Here is a 15,001-nt window from a genome sequence, read left to right as displayed (position 1 = left end):
TCAGCTTCATTATATAGATGCTATTTTGAAAAGTATAGAATAATACATTAAAGATGTTGTAGTTTTTTTTTTTTTTTGAACTTAAGATGTTGTAGTTACATTAAAAAAAATTTAGATACTCAAATAATATTTTGTTATATTAGTTTTGTCAAATTTGCAAGAACCTATGTGGATACTCTAACTTCTGTAATAATGTACCTACTCTTTAATTTGGATTTTGAATTATAAGCAGAAAATGTACCTATTGATATGATGTTATAATCACATTTTCCGTACCTATCATTACGTATTGCAAAAATATCAGGTATTATCTACTATGTATGTTTCCAAACATTAAAAGAATATTATTTCAAATTAGAATTTTCATATTTGTAGAAAAAAATGAAAATTGTGGAGATGGCGGGACCAAAAAAAAAACAGTGGAGAAGCTTAATGGCAGGGAATGGGCTTGATGTGGTTTTAGTTGTTTGTAGTTACATTAAAAAAAAATTTAGATACTCAAATAATATTTTGTTATATTAGTTTTGTCAAATTTGCAAGAACCTATGTGGATACTCTAACTTCTGTAATAATGTACCTACTCTTTAATTTGGATTTTGAATTATAAGCAGAAAATGTACCTATTGATATGATGTTATAATCACATTTTCCGTACCTATCATTACGTATTGCAAAAATATCAGGTATTATCTACTATGTATGTTTCCAAACATTAAAAGAATATTATTTCAAATTAGAATTTTCATATTTGTAGAAAAAAATGAAAATTGTGGAGATGGCGGGACCAAAAAAAAAACAGTGGAGAAGCTTAATGGCAGGGAATGGGCTTGATGTGGTTTTAGTTGTTTGGTTCCACATACCAAACAGCTTGGCTCCTCATCCTCTCCACGTGGCTGTCCAGTCCACGTCATCATCTACTTCCCCACGTGGCTTCCTCTTTTGGGTCCCACGAAAATCAGTTCCAATCAAAGACGAGTCACCATCGTTGCTCCCTAATTCCATCACTTCCTTTTCTATTAAACGCCTTACCAAAAGTTACTTAATTAACACATTTATTTTACCAGGGAAGGTAATGTTAGTTTATAACTTACCTTAAATTAACAGATGTGTAATGAGTAACACACAACAATGGTCGGTTGAAATATTACTTCGTCCTCAAGCATTACCACTGTTTATTACAAGTGCTCAACCGTCACACACCATTAGCTAACTTGTTTATTAGAAATAAATCATAATCAATGTACTTCAGCTCTAACCAATCACAAATAGTCAGTTATTATAACTAGTTAAAAGAATACTATATGAGAAGCTCACCATTATGATTATTATACTAATAAAATAAATATCGTCTTGTGAAAAATATTCAACGCCACATGGTATCTTCCTTCTATATAAGCATCATAACCTCCAAACACTATCTTCATTCCAAGTTCAAAACCATTTACAATATAACCTTCATTGCTTCAATCTCCCTCTACAAATTAAACCTTCAACTTCAAAAACTCGTTAAAGAAAATTTTAAAGAAAAAATGGAGAATATGTTTCGTTTGATAGATAATGATCAAGAAGCAGCTACTAACCGGTGCATTTGGGTCAACGGACCGGTTATCGTCGGAGCAGGACCGTCCGGTCTAGCCACAGCCGCTTGTCTGAGGGAACAAAGCGTTCCTTTCGTGGTTCTCGAGAGAGCAGACTGTATCGCTTCCCTATGGCAAAAAAGAACATACGATCGTCTCAAGCTTCACCTCCCCAAGCAGTTCTGCCAATTACCGAAAATGCCCTTCCCGGAGAGCTTCCCGGAGTACCCCACGAAACGACAGTTCATCGATTATCTCGAGTCTTACGCCTCGCGGTTCGATATCAGCCCTAAGTTCAACGAGTGCGTGCAGACCGCTCGGTTCGACGAGACAAGCGGGCTGTGGCGAGTCAAGACCGTGTCGGACGCTGAGTCGACTCGGACGGAGGTGGAGTATATTTGCCGGTGGCTTGTGGTGGCTACGGGAGAGAATGCGGAGAGGGTGATGCCGGAGATTGAAGGGCTTTCTGAGTTTACCGGGGAGGTGGTCCACGCTTGTGATTACAAGTCCGGCGAGAAGTTCGCCGGGAAGAAAGTGTTGGTCGTTGGTTGTGGAAACTCCGGCATGGAGGTTTCTCTTGATCTTGCTAATCATTTCGCTAAGCCTTCCATGGTCGTTAGAAGCTCCGTAAGTCATTAACTTTTATAATAAAAATTTAATCTTTTATTTTTGAAACTATAAAAATATAATCAAAGACTGATCAAAGTTTAATTTTTTTTAAAAATCAGGTTCATGTGATGCCGAGAGAAATAATGGGGAAGTCTACGTTTGAGCTTGCCATGAAGATGCTGAAGTGGTTTCCTTTATGGCTAGTGGACAAGATATTGTTGGTGTTGTGTTGGTTCGTGCTTGGAAACATCGAGAAGTACGGTTTGAAACGACCGAAGATGGGTCCGATGGAGCTAAAGAGCGCGAAAGGGAAGACGCCGGTTCTTGACATCGGAGCTTTAGAGAAGATCCGGTCGGGAAAGATCGATGTGGTTCCAGGAGTCAAAAGGTTTAACGGAAACAGAGTCGAGCTTGTTAATGGAGAGGAACTCGATGTCGACTCGGTGGTACTCGCTACTGGTTATCGCAGCAACGTTCCTTATTGGCTACAGGTGAGAAAACAAAACAAAATTTTAAATTTTGATAACCGGGTTTGGTTGAACCAAACCGGGTCTGTGTTGTTTTGTTCATATGTACTGATTTGTTTTGTGTTTGTTTGTTTGTTATAGGAAAGTGAGTTCTTTGCAAAGAATGGTTTCCCGAAAACAGCGATTGGAAACAGCGGTTGGAAGGGAAGGACCGGGTTGTATGCGGTTGGGTTCACGAGGAGAGGGCTCTCAGGTGCGTCAATGGACGCGGTAAACATCGCACAAGACATAGGCTCAGTTTGGAAACTAGAAACAAAGCAACCCACAAAACGCTCGACGGCTAGTCATCGAAGATGTATCTCTCAACAGTTCTAATGCTAGGAGAATGTTTAGAGTTTTAGGACGGATACAGATTACATCTTAGAGAAGTAAAGAAGAAGAGCCCTCTCTGAAGAAGACCCAAAGTGAATCAAAGGGTGTTGTGTGTGTTTGTTTTTTTGTTACCTCCTCCACTTGTTGTTTTGGGCGTTTTGTGTAAACAGAGGATGATGTGGCCTTTTTTTTTTTTTTTTTACAATTTACAGTTAACTTTTTGGGGGTTATTTGATTCGTTTGTTGGTCCTAATTAGCATAGTTTCGACATCTATTTTGTATACAATTTTCTCATATTTATAAAAGTAAAAAACTGTTTTAATTTCAGCTTACCATCTTTTATACTGTTATGTCGAGCTATCTTACTTTTCATCTGTTAACAAAGAGTCTAGCCTATTATTCTATTTCGGTATTGAACAAACTCCCTTTGACATTATGATTCATTTTTGAAGTCACGGTTCGAATCTTACTACAAACATGACTCTAGTATTGATTTAAAAATGCAGGACTTAACGTCAAATTTGAAGAGCCAAAATTGGCAATAACTTTAAAATGACATTTTTCTTTTGAAATGTTAATTTTTTTTTTTTGACAACTTGAAATGTTAATTTTATGTACTAAAAACCAAAGAACGTCTAGAATCAAAAGTGTAGAAACAAATCATAACTAGGGCCAAAACAAGAAGAAGAATGAGTGAAGAGGTGTTGACCAACCGGGACTTCTAGCTCTAGTGGTAAAAGGCTTACAACTGCGAGTACCGCCACCTGGGTTCGAATTCCAGCCACTGGAGAATTAACATTTCGGCATCGTCAGGGACAGAGGACCGACACGTGGCAACACGTGATTAGTCTAGACCACTTATGTGGAGCCTGGATACCTCTGTATAATTCAAAAAAAAAAAAAAGGTGTTGACCAACTGAACTAACGGTGTATGGCGTCTCCATGGAATGTAGGATTCATATTCCTTACTTATTACTATTTGCTAAACACTTTGATTAACTACGCATAGTTGCTTGACTAAACTCATGGCAGTACCTTCTTTCATATAACCAAATTAGGAAAAGCAAATTTCAAACTAGTTAATACGATTCTTTAACAATTTTAAATTAAATTTAATTAAAAATTATTTTCACATGCATGTGATAGCTAGGTATTTTATGTGGGTAACAGAACGTATAATTAACTCCCACTTTACATTCGATTTTATTCATTAGTGCAATTATTAATGTCGTGGTTCATGCATCAATTTCCGCTTTGCACGGAAGGATAATATGTACATTCTTCAAATTAGGTAATTAAGTTTTCTTCAATCGAAGTTATTCTGAACATAGAAAACAGTGTCCAACGCTGGCCAATATCACAGCATACTAACTAAACTATAACCACTGGCTAATTGATAAACATGTATGCCAATGTGTATAAACGTGAATAACCCGATGTTCAAAACTCATAAACCTAAATGATACCAGAAGTTAATATATCTAACTGAGCATAGCTGATCCACTCAAAAATTGGATTCGGTCCCAAACCAAAAATTCTAATACTTATACTTGTCCCTATAATATATCATTCCACTCATTTGTTTTGATCAATGCATTCTACTTATTATCAACTAATTTGAGTTAAAACTCATGAAACTTGACATGATTTGTATAAAATTAAGTATAAGCACAGTACGTATAAACCAAATCACATATTCATGGTGATGTGTTATACTTTTTAAGATATAATATTTTGATATTTTTGAAAGATTAAACATCGACAATGGTAGTTTAGAGGTTTCTTATAAAATATATTATTATTAACAATTTTCAGGCAAAGCAAAGTCTTAATAATCACGGAATTAGAAAGCACGGAATTTCCGTAATCTAAATAAAAATTACAATTTATATGTTGAACAATTTCTTAAGAAAAAAAGTAGAAGAAAAAAAAGTAAATACGATTTCTAATGACATTAAAACCCACATGTGTTGGGTCCAATGTTAATTTAGATCCATTAATAAAAGAGATCTTACAATGTCACATCAGATGTAGATCGGCCTATGTCCAACGTCAAAGGATAAAGCCATCAGTTCAAAGTTCAAACCAATTTCGACCACATCATTTGTACATTTATTATTATAATTATTATCGATATGTGGAGTTTGTAATAATTCGCATTTCAGTTTTTTTTATATACATTTTCTTGCTGGTTTATGTTATCCTTTTAATATTGCAAAATCATTATCCTCTTTGATGGAAAATAACGATAGTTGGGTTTTTAAAATTAAAAACCTCGTAAATTTTTTGATACCTTGGTAGAGAATCATGTACACATAAGGAGTGTCTTCAAATAGACGTCAAAATCATATTTTATTGACAGTGTATCGATTCAAGAAAAAAGGGAATCTAGCTCCATAAGTAGTAAATTTAAAGTTCCACCAAAATACTTGAACTGGATATGTCTATAATATCTTGGAAGGAGGAATTCTGATGACTATGACTATATATTTATCATATATATATAATGCATATACGTGAAGTCTATTTCAAAGGCCATGGAGATCATCATCTAGACTCGCATGTACCCACACCTCATGTTACCTATTTAGAAACTACACGGAAATGTTGATTTCGAGTGACCATTACTCTTTTTGCTTTCTTCTTTGTCTTTGCTATATTAGTCACTTGTCACCTCACATTCATACATAATATTCCTCAATCAATTTTCGTTACGTTAGCAAAAAACTTAGCTAGATAGGGCATCATCTTAGATTCTAGTTATATATCATGGTTTTGAAGACCTAGCTAGCTAGGAATCTATCACATATAGGTAGATATGCGTCGACTTACATTCAAGGTCATTTGCATTTTTTATATTGCGTACTAAGATTTTATACGACTTTGGTTTAAAGTTGTCATGCATCATATCAACTTGACATTTTCGACCATAACCTTCACATGATCGCATATATTTCGGTTTAGTCTGACTATCCAATTAACCAAAAATCGATTACATATGATCCTAAATTTTAAATACCCTTTGGGATTGTTTTATACAATCAGATCGTCAGTTTAGACTAGACCATAATTGACGCTTTTACTGTTGATTAGAATATAAGAAAGTAGGTATATACTGATCAATATCAGGTGAGATTTGATTTGAGGATAACAATGACAAAGAGTAAAAGGGTAACACATGGGAATGGTCACAAATTCTCCAATGAAAAAATCACTCATGTTCAAGGGCCCATATTGTCCACCATACAAATTACCAGTGTGCAAAAAAAAAAAAACTAGGGTTTGTTCCTCTCACATGCCTATGTCTGTTAGATGAACTACCTCTTGGGGAAAAAGAAAGATACTCCGATCCTCTACACTAAACACAAGAAAGAAGAAACCAACAAGCACTTCCTCATTTAGTGACAAAAAAAAAAAAAAAAAAAAAAAAAAAACAAGCACTTCCTCTTACCACGCGCAATGTTTAAAAGTTCAATTTAATTAAGTAATTCATTTTTTGCTCAAAAAAAAATTAACTCATTTTTACAAGTCCAACGATTAAGACATGCACCGAAAGAAATTAATAGATAATGTATGTTATACGAGCTAGTACGAATGACTTCTCCAACAAGTTCATCAAGAAATTATAAGTTTATCTACGTCGATATATAAATTTAGTTTCTCAAATTTAGTTCTTTACTCTAAACAGGTACGTCAAGAGTAATAATTCAAACGTACATGGTTTTAATCATTGGGATATGGGTAAACTTTCTAATGAATAACTAGCGCGCCCATGTCTCTGTATCACTTTTTCTTGTGCCTGCAACCCCACACACATCATATAATGTATATATTGTGTTTGTCTGAGCATTTTAGTTCCGAACCGGCTCGAGATTCAGTTCAGTTCTTTCCGATTTTTTTTATAGATATCTAATAGAGTGTATATAGCTGGTTTACTATGGTTAAATAGTTGGTTTAGTGTCCAGAGTGATTTACATGTATTTAAACTAACTCTTCTTCCACACTTACATTAAAGATTCATTTTCCAATTTCTTTCTCTCAATCTTGATCACCTTGAGAAAATCTGAAAATATCCAGAAAATCAGGTCTCTGAAGTGATAGATATGGGTACAGAATTGATATACTAGACAAAATTTCTATGTGGGTTTGATATTCAAGTTCATCCTAAAACTTGTATGTTTTAGTCAACACCTAAATTTTTATATAGGACGTCTTAAACTCTAATTTTATACATTATTTTAATACCTGAAATATATACTTGAATCAGGTATGATACATATACCCTGATTTTTTTAATCATTTCCTTTGAGGCAATTGTCAATCTTGAATATACATATATACACATGGATGGACTCGGACAACACAAGAACTTGAACAAGTGAGGATACTTACCAATTCTTCTAGCCCGTTTTATGATACAATTGTTTATAATTAAAATGGGTTATCTTAGTGTGTGTGATATATATATATATATATATATATATATATATATATATCATGTACATATCAAATGTGTTCAGATATACTATATGTAGATGCATGTCAGTAGAACAAAGATTTGGGCTATAAATGAATGAAGAAGATGTTGGTGGGATCTAGACAAATAACAAAACGAGTAACAATGAAATAATTCGAACCCATGACGTTACAACTAGTCAAAAGTCCCCACATGATCTTATCAAGGTAGGTCCATAGATGAGTTGTTTCTTTAAAATCACAACTTTCTCACGATTTTTTTTTTGTTATGGCATCTTCGTGTAAACGACAAATTTTTTGGATTTAATAGTTGTGTTTCGCCAAAACGTTCGACTAATTGTGGTGGTGAGCATATTTTCTGGTAAAGATTTTTTTTTTCTTTTGGCAAATTTCAAGTCAGATAAAGCATCGGAGCTAGCCAAAGTCCAAATGATCAACTGGTCCACATGCAGGAATCACATACAATTGTCAGTAGATATGAACATGTGATTAGACAGTTTACACTCTTGATCATAATGAATGAAATATGCACACGCGAATTAACAACTATAAAACTTGCCAAAAGAACTTGGTAAAAGATTGTATTCGCAATGTAAAAATTACAAGAAGTCGATGGAAGGAACAGCAATAAATAATTATCTGACTTGCTGCCTTGCCAAAATATAATAGGCTCTACAATGTTCGAACTTCGAATACACCTAGACGTTCAATTCAATTATTTTTTTCATAAACATTCATCAAAACGAATTATAAGAAAACTCTAAAAATTTTACAATTGTTCTGACTAATTTTTGATTCAATTATATAAACATAAAAAGTTTAAGACGCAAGTTATTATAAAAAAAATGTTATATATTTTAAGATAAAACCCCAATAAATAAATAAAAAGCAAATGTTGTTAAAAAAGAAGCAAATTTTAGTATTTCTTAAGTGTGCATCTATTGTTCGCGGGTATGGATTTGAGGGTATAAGGCCCATTAGTGGCGAGAACCATTAATTAAACAAAACAAAATTATACAGAAGTAAAGCCCATTAAGGCCCATTGAGTACGGTCGTAGGAGAGACAACAAGTACCACGCAAACGATAAGCTCCAAGAATCTGTCGGCTTTCCCAGAATCCTAAGGGTCAGAAAATAGCCATGGCAGTCACAGCTTTCAACCCACTGAAGCTTGCATCTTCGCCTCGAGATTCGTTTCCTTCAATCTCCTCTTCAACTTCTTATTCGGTGTCTCTGATAAGCTTCGGTTTCAGAAACTCCGTCGGATCTCCTCTCAAGAAATGTTCTCTAAAGCAGACGTGTTCTGTTCGAGCCATGTCTTCTTCGTCATTCGAATCGGGGATGGAGGAGAGCGTGAAGAAAACGGTGGCTGATAACACAGTCGTTGTTTACTCGAAAACTTGGTGCCCGTACGTTCCACTTCTCATCAAATTTCTCTTAAATTTTGCTGTTCTTGAGATCTTAATGTTGTTGCTTTTGGTTGACAATATGTGTGGTGTTGGGTGTGTATTGAAGATACTGTTCTGAAGTGAAGACATTGTTCAAGAGACTTGGTGTTCAGCCACTGGTGGTTGAGTTGGATGAACTTGGTATGTGCTTAACATTTCTATAATAAAAGAAGATATATATATATATATATATATATTTTTTTTTTGAATAATATTACATTAGTCACTTAGTTTGATTTGTTGGTTTGATTATGACAATGGCTTTGGATAAAGGATGGAACAATGCGTTCTAAGTATCCATTAGTATTGCGTTTTAGGCTCAATTTTCATTTGTTTTTTTTTTTTTGGTTTTTCAAATTAGTTCATATCTTTGTCTTTAGCTCCTCCTGGACTTTGGAGGTTCTTATCTGCATTTGGTATTTGTGATACAATGCTTTTGTTTCTTGTAGAATTAGTAGTCTAGAATAATGTTTCGTTTGGTAAGTGTGGTCCTCTCTACAGTTGAAGATGCAATTGTTTAGATATTTCTTGATTCAAATTCTTTATCCATTACTTTGAGTCTCTGTCTCATTTTTCAGGTCCACAAGGGACACAACTACAGAAGGTACTGGAAACACTTACTGGGCAACGCACTGTTCCTAGTGTGTTCGTCGGTAAGCAGTTTAAAACCCTTTTGCATCAATATATATCCTCATTGACTTGTGAATACTTTGCTTGAAAACTCAAGAGCGCATAGACAAAACTAAAGAATGTTTATGACAATACATAACAGTGTCTAATCTTTTTTCCTAATGATCAGGAGGCAAGCACATTGGTGGCTGCACAGGTACGTTCCAACTGTCTCTCTTTCGTCGTAGATTCTCCACATTCAAGAATAATATTATATCCTACCCTGCGTACTTTATCTTCTTGTTGTTGTACTACAGATACAGTAAACCTGAACAGGAAAGGAGAACTGGAGCTGATGTTAGCTGAAGCCAACGGTAAAACCGATCAGACTTGAGGAAATGATGGAAACTGGCTTCGGAGATTTTTTGCATATGGAGCTTGGAGGAGTTTTAACCACTTTTCTCTCTCTCTTTTGTAAACATTGAACCGCGATTTCTTTTGTCTACACATTCTAGAACATCATTCAAATAATACATAAACAGAGGTAAAGTTGCAGAGATTTCCAGAGACCAATGATCTCTTGCTCAGGCAAAAGAACCATACTAGTCTCATAGAATGATGCGAGTCTGTAAAAGAATTATAGAAAACCGATTCGAGATGAAAGATAAATAAATGGTAAACTTTTCGGTACATACGGTTCGGGTCGAGTTCAGACAGATAGAATGGTATAAACATTAAACCAAACACACAATTGTTTTTTTTTACTCTCACTTAAGCTTTGAGTTCTTCAATCTCGTCTAATGCATAGTTGTTGGTCGATATGTTGGCGTAATTCACTTTCGCGAACCTGACCACAACAGGGTACCTGGTCTTCGGGTCCTGCACGTTTGTAACCAGGTTAGATAAATTAAACAAATCGTGTGGTAAAATGAATATGTGACGCTTAGACCTTTAACTAGATAAGATACTACAATGTGTTACCTGATCAACAGCCACAACTGATCCAACGTTCTTGAACCAGTAGGATTCTCTCCTTAGGATCTTGACCTACGAACCAGAACAATTTATTTAAATATCGACTTTAACCAAATACTAAAGTAACTCAAATACAATTGTGCATAATGATTTTGTTAATATATCTCCATTTCACTAACCATTTACCAATTGTATATTAAAGTATTGCACTAAAAACAAAGAATATCAAAGTAATACAAATAATATTTTTTCATAGACATACGAAGCCCTTATCGATTCGATAAATCTGGCGTATGTAAGTGCATGTTAGTAGATGCAAATATGGTTTAGGTTAAGCTGACCTTGGACCCTCTCTTAGGGCCGATCGGAGGCGGCTTTGGTTTGGTGGCGGCAGCTGCAGCCGGAGCCACGGCAGTTGCTGGAGCACCTTCTGAAGAAGATGTTTCAGGAGCCGCATCTTCGGCTGCTCTGACTACGAGTCTAGAACCAGCGTTTCTCATCGGTAAGAAAGACACGGAGTTCCTGGACGAGGAAACGCCTGCGGACGCCGTGACGTTGGACGTCAAAACAAAGGCTGAAGATGCTGACATCATCGCCATCTTTGGGGATTCTTTTTTGCTTCTTGTTGTTGTTCAGACAGGAAAGAGTGAGTTCTTAGATTGTTTTGTTGGTTTGTAATCTGCTCGGCTAAGAAAAGAGGTGATAGATGTTTTGGGTTAAACAAAATCGTTTCCCTCCTCTTGCGATCTGACACGTGTACATTACATATCGTTCTCAAGGATAATGTGATGACGTGGAATTAAAGATAAAAAAATGAATTTTATTGCATGGTCGGAAATTGGAATAAAAAAAAGCTTTTTGGTTCTAATTTAATCCGTAAGGAAGCATTCTTGTTGCAATTATGGAGTTAATAAAACCAGCCGAATACGGCCCATCGAAAGCCCACATGTCCGTAAGCTCCTGGACAGCCCATAGGGGCTCCAAGAATAAGCATGTGGGGTGCTTCTATTGTCATACCAAAATATTTATCTTGTAAATATTTGTATCAGATTTCATCTTGACATCCAGAGAAATTCTATATTATGAATTAATTGATATAATATATAAACAAACAAATGAAGTGATGGACCTGATGGTTGGTTCTTTGACTATTAGTTAAAACTACAGTCAATTGCTTATGCATATTTCAACATCACTTTGATATTCGTATTTTCCTTGATAATCATGCGTTTGCATTTACTTTTATGTTGTGGCTATTTTTTGTTCTGCCAGATGCATTGATGCAACTCCTTTTGTAAACACAGTAAAACAAGTTACAACTTTGCAACTGAATCTTACCATCATTTGTTCTTACTTAGTGTATGCTTATTCAAGCCAAATTACCTAACAGGTTTCTGGGCAATTCTAGCTACAAAATTGCTCCCTAACGTTGGATATTCTCCACCAACTTGGTAAAACGTTCCTAAAAGCTCTTGCACCAAACTGTACACGTTATAATTTATAATGTTGTAGTACAGTAATAGACAATACACGACATAGAAGAATCAAAAACCCTTATTAAGATCAGTAATAATGCATCAAACAAATCTCTCTATTTTTCTTGATTAGGCGTATCCACATTGTTCAGTTCATCTATTTACCAACTCTTAAGACCATTACGTATCGATATGCGAAACGCAAGTGATTGACATAAGAAATATAAATGGGCAGGGCAGATAATCAAAGACTAGTTGTATTAACTTTTGAGTATATAATTTTGTTTTGTCTCTTATTATATTCCTAGTCATTAGCATTATGACAAAAATGTAGAGATTACACGTTTGGACAACAGTTATTTAAAAAATACAAATTCCAACTGGCCTGTCCCCAACTTACGTGATTGGTTGGTTACGCTGTTTAGTGGACCCTACATCGTCACGTCGTTTTAACCTTATAATCACCGCCATAATTTTCATTGTGACAAAGCAAAATAAGGAACGATTAGACATAAATTTGGTATTAGTGTGACTTAAATTCTACGAAGCTGATAATAATTCGATTGTCTAGTTTGATACCGGTGTTGTGAACCGGTGGGAATGATGAAACTGTGGACTAAACACGTGGGTGGACTACTGGCTTGTCTGTGATTTATGTAGTTTTGATAAGGGTCCCGTGACAGTAAAATCTCTATATTAAAAGGCACACTAGGGCCTCAAAATTATCATAAGATATTAAGTTACAAGTACTATGTATCGTCAGGGAAATTTTTTTTTTGGTAAAACATCATCCTTTGTTTCATAACCATCTTTAGTCGTAATCTTGTTCATATTACATAATAGTATAATACACAAACCAAATATATAAATACTATTACTGTCGTAGTTTTAAACATAATACTAGATTTTGACCCGCCCTTTCAAGGGCGGGTATATTTTTGGAGCGGGTATAGGAGCGGGTATATTTTTGTTTTAAACTTTTTTTGAATGATTTAATTTTATATTTATGTTTATTAATCATATTTATCTCTAATGTTAATTTACTTTAGTATAATTTTTAGTAATTATATTAAATATGTCAAGTTGCATAAATATACATATCATATGTATTTCAGAAATTATTTTTAAACTTTATTCATAAAAATTACAACATATTATATTTTTTTAATAGTTATCTAACATAGTTAGTCAAGAATATTTGTATTAAAAAAATCCGATTCGTAATCGACCCAAAAATCAAACTCTAATACTCTATTAGACATGACTTATATATTTGAATGGTTCTTAAAATGTTATATCCAAAAACCAATATCAAACCCAATCCGCACCGAAAACCGAACAATGTTTTTTGAAAAATGTTTGAAAAATTATATTTTTAATATATTCTGTTAAATATATATATGTAAACGGGTTAATATGGTCTTCAATAACTTTAAGTAAAATCACATTTAATAAATACTTTTAATCGAATAACCTATTTAAAACCCGTTAAACTAATTGAGTTTATATGAATATTTATTTGTATTAAAATTCCACTTAAATCCTGTTAAACCATATTTTTAACTTCACGTGCTTTGCTAATTGATAAATTTAATGTATGTGTAAAATATTTAAAATTTGAAAAAATTAATGTCTAGTTGAATAAATCATAATTTCTTGGGCTGAGATGTAAGTTATGTTTTTGTAGTGTGATAATAATTTCTGAAAAAAATATATCAAAGTTTATTATAATTATGAGGAATAATTATCATATCATTATAGAAAGAGATGTCAATAATGTAACTGTATACATAATTATATAAAATAACGTGTTATATTAATCAAATAAAAGGTTAAAATTCTAAAAATAATTTTTATTTGAACACCCAATAACAAAAAACATAACAAAAATATATGGCTACAAAATTGTATTTTTAATGTCGAGCATTAATTTTAACCTTTATAAACGTTTATATTTTTATGGTACATGACCAATTGTCTAAGGGGTTTTTTTTGGTATTACACATGTATTGCTATATATAAGGGTTTATTTTTTTTAAAACACCAAATAATGAAAAAAATACAAAAATATAGTTTTAAATTTTTTTGTTGCCATATACGTTGTCATTTAAAATATGAAATATGACTTAAAGTGGTTATCCCTTTAAAATAGGACTTAAAGTGGTTATCCCTTTAAAATAGGACATTAAAACATATTCATTTACATGCAGTTATATAACATTATGCAGTTAAGTTTTAGATACAGTTATATTTTAAATTGGACTCAACTATTATCAACTGGACATGTTCCTAATTTAATAGTATTGATTTTTTTGTGGAGTTCCAAACATATTGACCGTAAATGTGAGATACAAGCTAGCAAAAACTAGTAAAAATATGTAATGTAAATGTTAAAGCCACAAGCCCATATGGTCTACGGTTTTATTGCTCTTTCTGATACACTATTATTTTTATTAATTGCTATATTAAAGATACATATATATTGGCTGGTCCATTTCAGATTTTCTTTTATTTGGTCCCGAATTTATTTTAGCATATAAAACATGCAGAACCAATCAAACTAGCCTAGTCGTTATCTTTTTGTTATACTAGAAGAATACATATTACGATTGTTGTTAATTTTGGCGCATCGTCTCCTTTGCAACTCCATAATTTACATGGCTTGAGCATGCATGTTCTACATATTAGAAATAGCAACAAGCTGTATGGGAAACATGTAGTATAGGATTAAAGGAAACATATAGTATAGGTTTTAACCCTAATCATACAGACTTGTTAGGATTAAATAGCGAAAAATACAGTATAGGAGACAATAAATTGTATGATCGATACCGATAGTTATCCCCAACAATAACTTGACAGCAGAGAAATGGATCATCATTCTGTTGCCCATACATGAAAAGGACAAGTTATGTGCATATATACGGTTCTGTTAACCAATAAAGTTTATTCCCGTCACTTATCAAAGTTAGTGCTTGTATAATTCTATTGTTG

The 15,001-nt window shown here is 33.7% G+C and overlaps 3 protein-coding genes across 3 annotated transcripts; 2 read left to right on the top strand and 1 right to left on the bottom strand.

Moving 5' to 3' along the window:
* Positions 1-1,207: 1,207 nt before the first annotated feature.
* On the top strand, positions 1,208-4,002 carry LOC106372559 (probable indole-3-pyruvate monooxygenase YUCCA8). The gene is made up of 3 exons (XM_013812806.3): positions 1,208-2,204; positions 2,306-2,677; positions 2,795-4,002. The coding sequence occupies exons 1-3, from the start codon at positions 1,374-1,376 to the stop codon at positions 3,026-3,028; spliced, it is 1,437 nt and encodes a 478-aa protein (XP_013668260.3). The 5' UTR covers positions 1,208-1,373; the 3' UTR covers positions 3,029-4,002.
* A 4,579-nt stretch (positions 4,003-8,581) lies between these two features.
* On the top strand, positions 8,582-10,116 carry LOC106375573 (glutaredoxin-C5, chloroplastic). The gene is made up of 5 exons (XM_013815525.3): positions 8,582-8,909; positions 9,016-9,089; positions 9,527-9,601; positions 9,748-9,774; positions 9,875-10,116. The coding sequence occupies exons 1-5, from the start codon at positions 8,641-8,643 to the stop codon at positions 9,949-9,951; spliced, it is 522 nt and encodes a 173-aa protein (XP_013670979.2). The 5' UTR covers positions 8,582-8,640; the 3' UTR covers positions 9,952-10,116.
* A 92-nt stretch (positions 10,117-10,208) lies between these two features.
* Positions 10,209-11,265, bottom strand: LOC106375574 (photosystem I reaction center subunit IV A, chloroplastic-like). Its single transcript, XM_013815526.3, has 3 exons — positions 10,874-11,265; positions 10,539-10,604; positions 10,209-10,436 (listed from the first exon to the last, which is right to left on the bottom strand). Exons 1-3 carry the CDS (start codon positions 11,129-11,131, stop codon positions 10,329-10,331), a joined length of 432 nt encoding a protein of 143 aa, XP_013670980.1. The 5' UTR covers positions 11,132-11,265; the 3' UTR covers positions 10,209-10,328.
* Positions 11,266-15,001: the final 3,736 nt, after the last annotated feature.

Source organism: Brassica napus, chromosome A1, assembly GCF_020379485.1.
Source record: "Brassica napus cultivar Da-Ae chromosome A1, Da-Ae, whole genome shotgun sequence".
Lineage (NCBI taxonomy): Eukaryota > Viridiplantae > Streptophyta > Magnoliopsida > Brassicales > Brassicaceae > Brassica > Brassica napus.
Note: the sequence above shows the minus strand (reverse complement) of the source record. Positions and strands in the feature narration are given on the sequence as shown.

Bases quoted from the DNA above. Each gene is read 5' to 3' on its own strand.
- LOC106372559 (XM_013812806.3), top strand. From the start codon at position 1,374: ATGGTATCTTCCTTCTATATAAGCATCATAACCTCCAAACACTATCTT. The intron at 2,205-2,305 runs GTAAGTCATTAA...TTTAAAAATCAG, and splicing joins CCATGGTCGTTAGAAGCTCC to GTTCATGTGATGCCGAGAGA. The intron at 2,678-2,794 runs GTGAGAAAACAA...TGTTTGTTATAG, and splicing joins ACGTTCCTTATTGGCTACAG to GAAAGTGAGTTCTTTGCAAA.
- LOC106375573 (XM_013815525.3), top strand. From the start codon at position 8,641: ATGGCAGTCACAGCTTTCAACCCACTGAAGCTTGCATCTTCGCCTCGA. The intron at 9,090-9,526 runs GTATGTGCTTAA...CTCATTTTTCAG, and splicing joins GGTTGAGTTGGATGAACTTG to GTCCACAAGGGACACAACTA. The intron at 9,602-9,747 runs GTAAGCAGTTTA...CCTAATGATCAG, and splicing joins TGTTCCTAGTGTGTTCGTCG to GAGGCAAGCACATTGGTGGC.
- LOC106375574 (XM_013815526.3), bottom strand. From the start codon at position 11,131: ATGGCGATGATGTCAGCATCTTCAGCCTTTGTTTTGACGTCCAACGTC. The intron at 10,605-10,873 runs GTCAGCTTAACC...TCTGGTTCGTAG, and splicing joins GCCCTAAGAGAGGGTCCAAG to GTCAAGATCCTAAGGAGAGA. The intron at 10,437-10,538 runs GTAACACATTGT...ACAAACGTGCAG, and splicing joins CAGTTGTGGCTGTTGATCAG to GACCCGAAGACCAGGTACCC.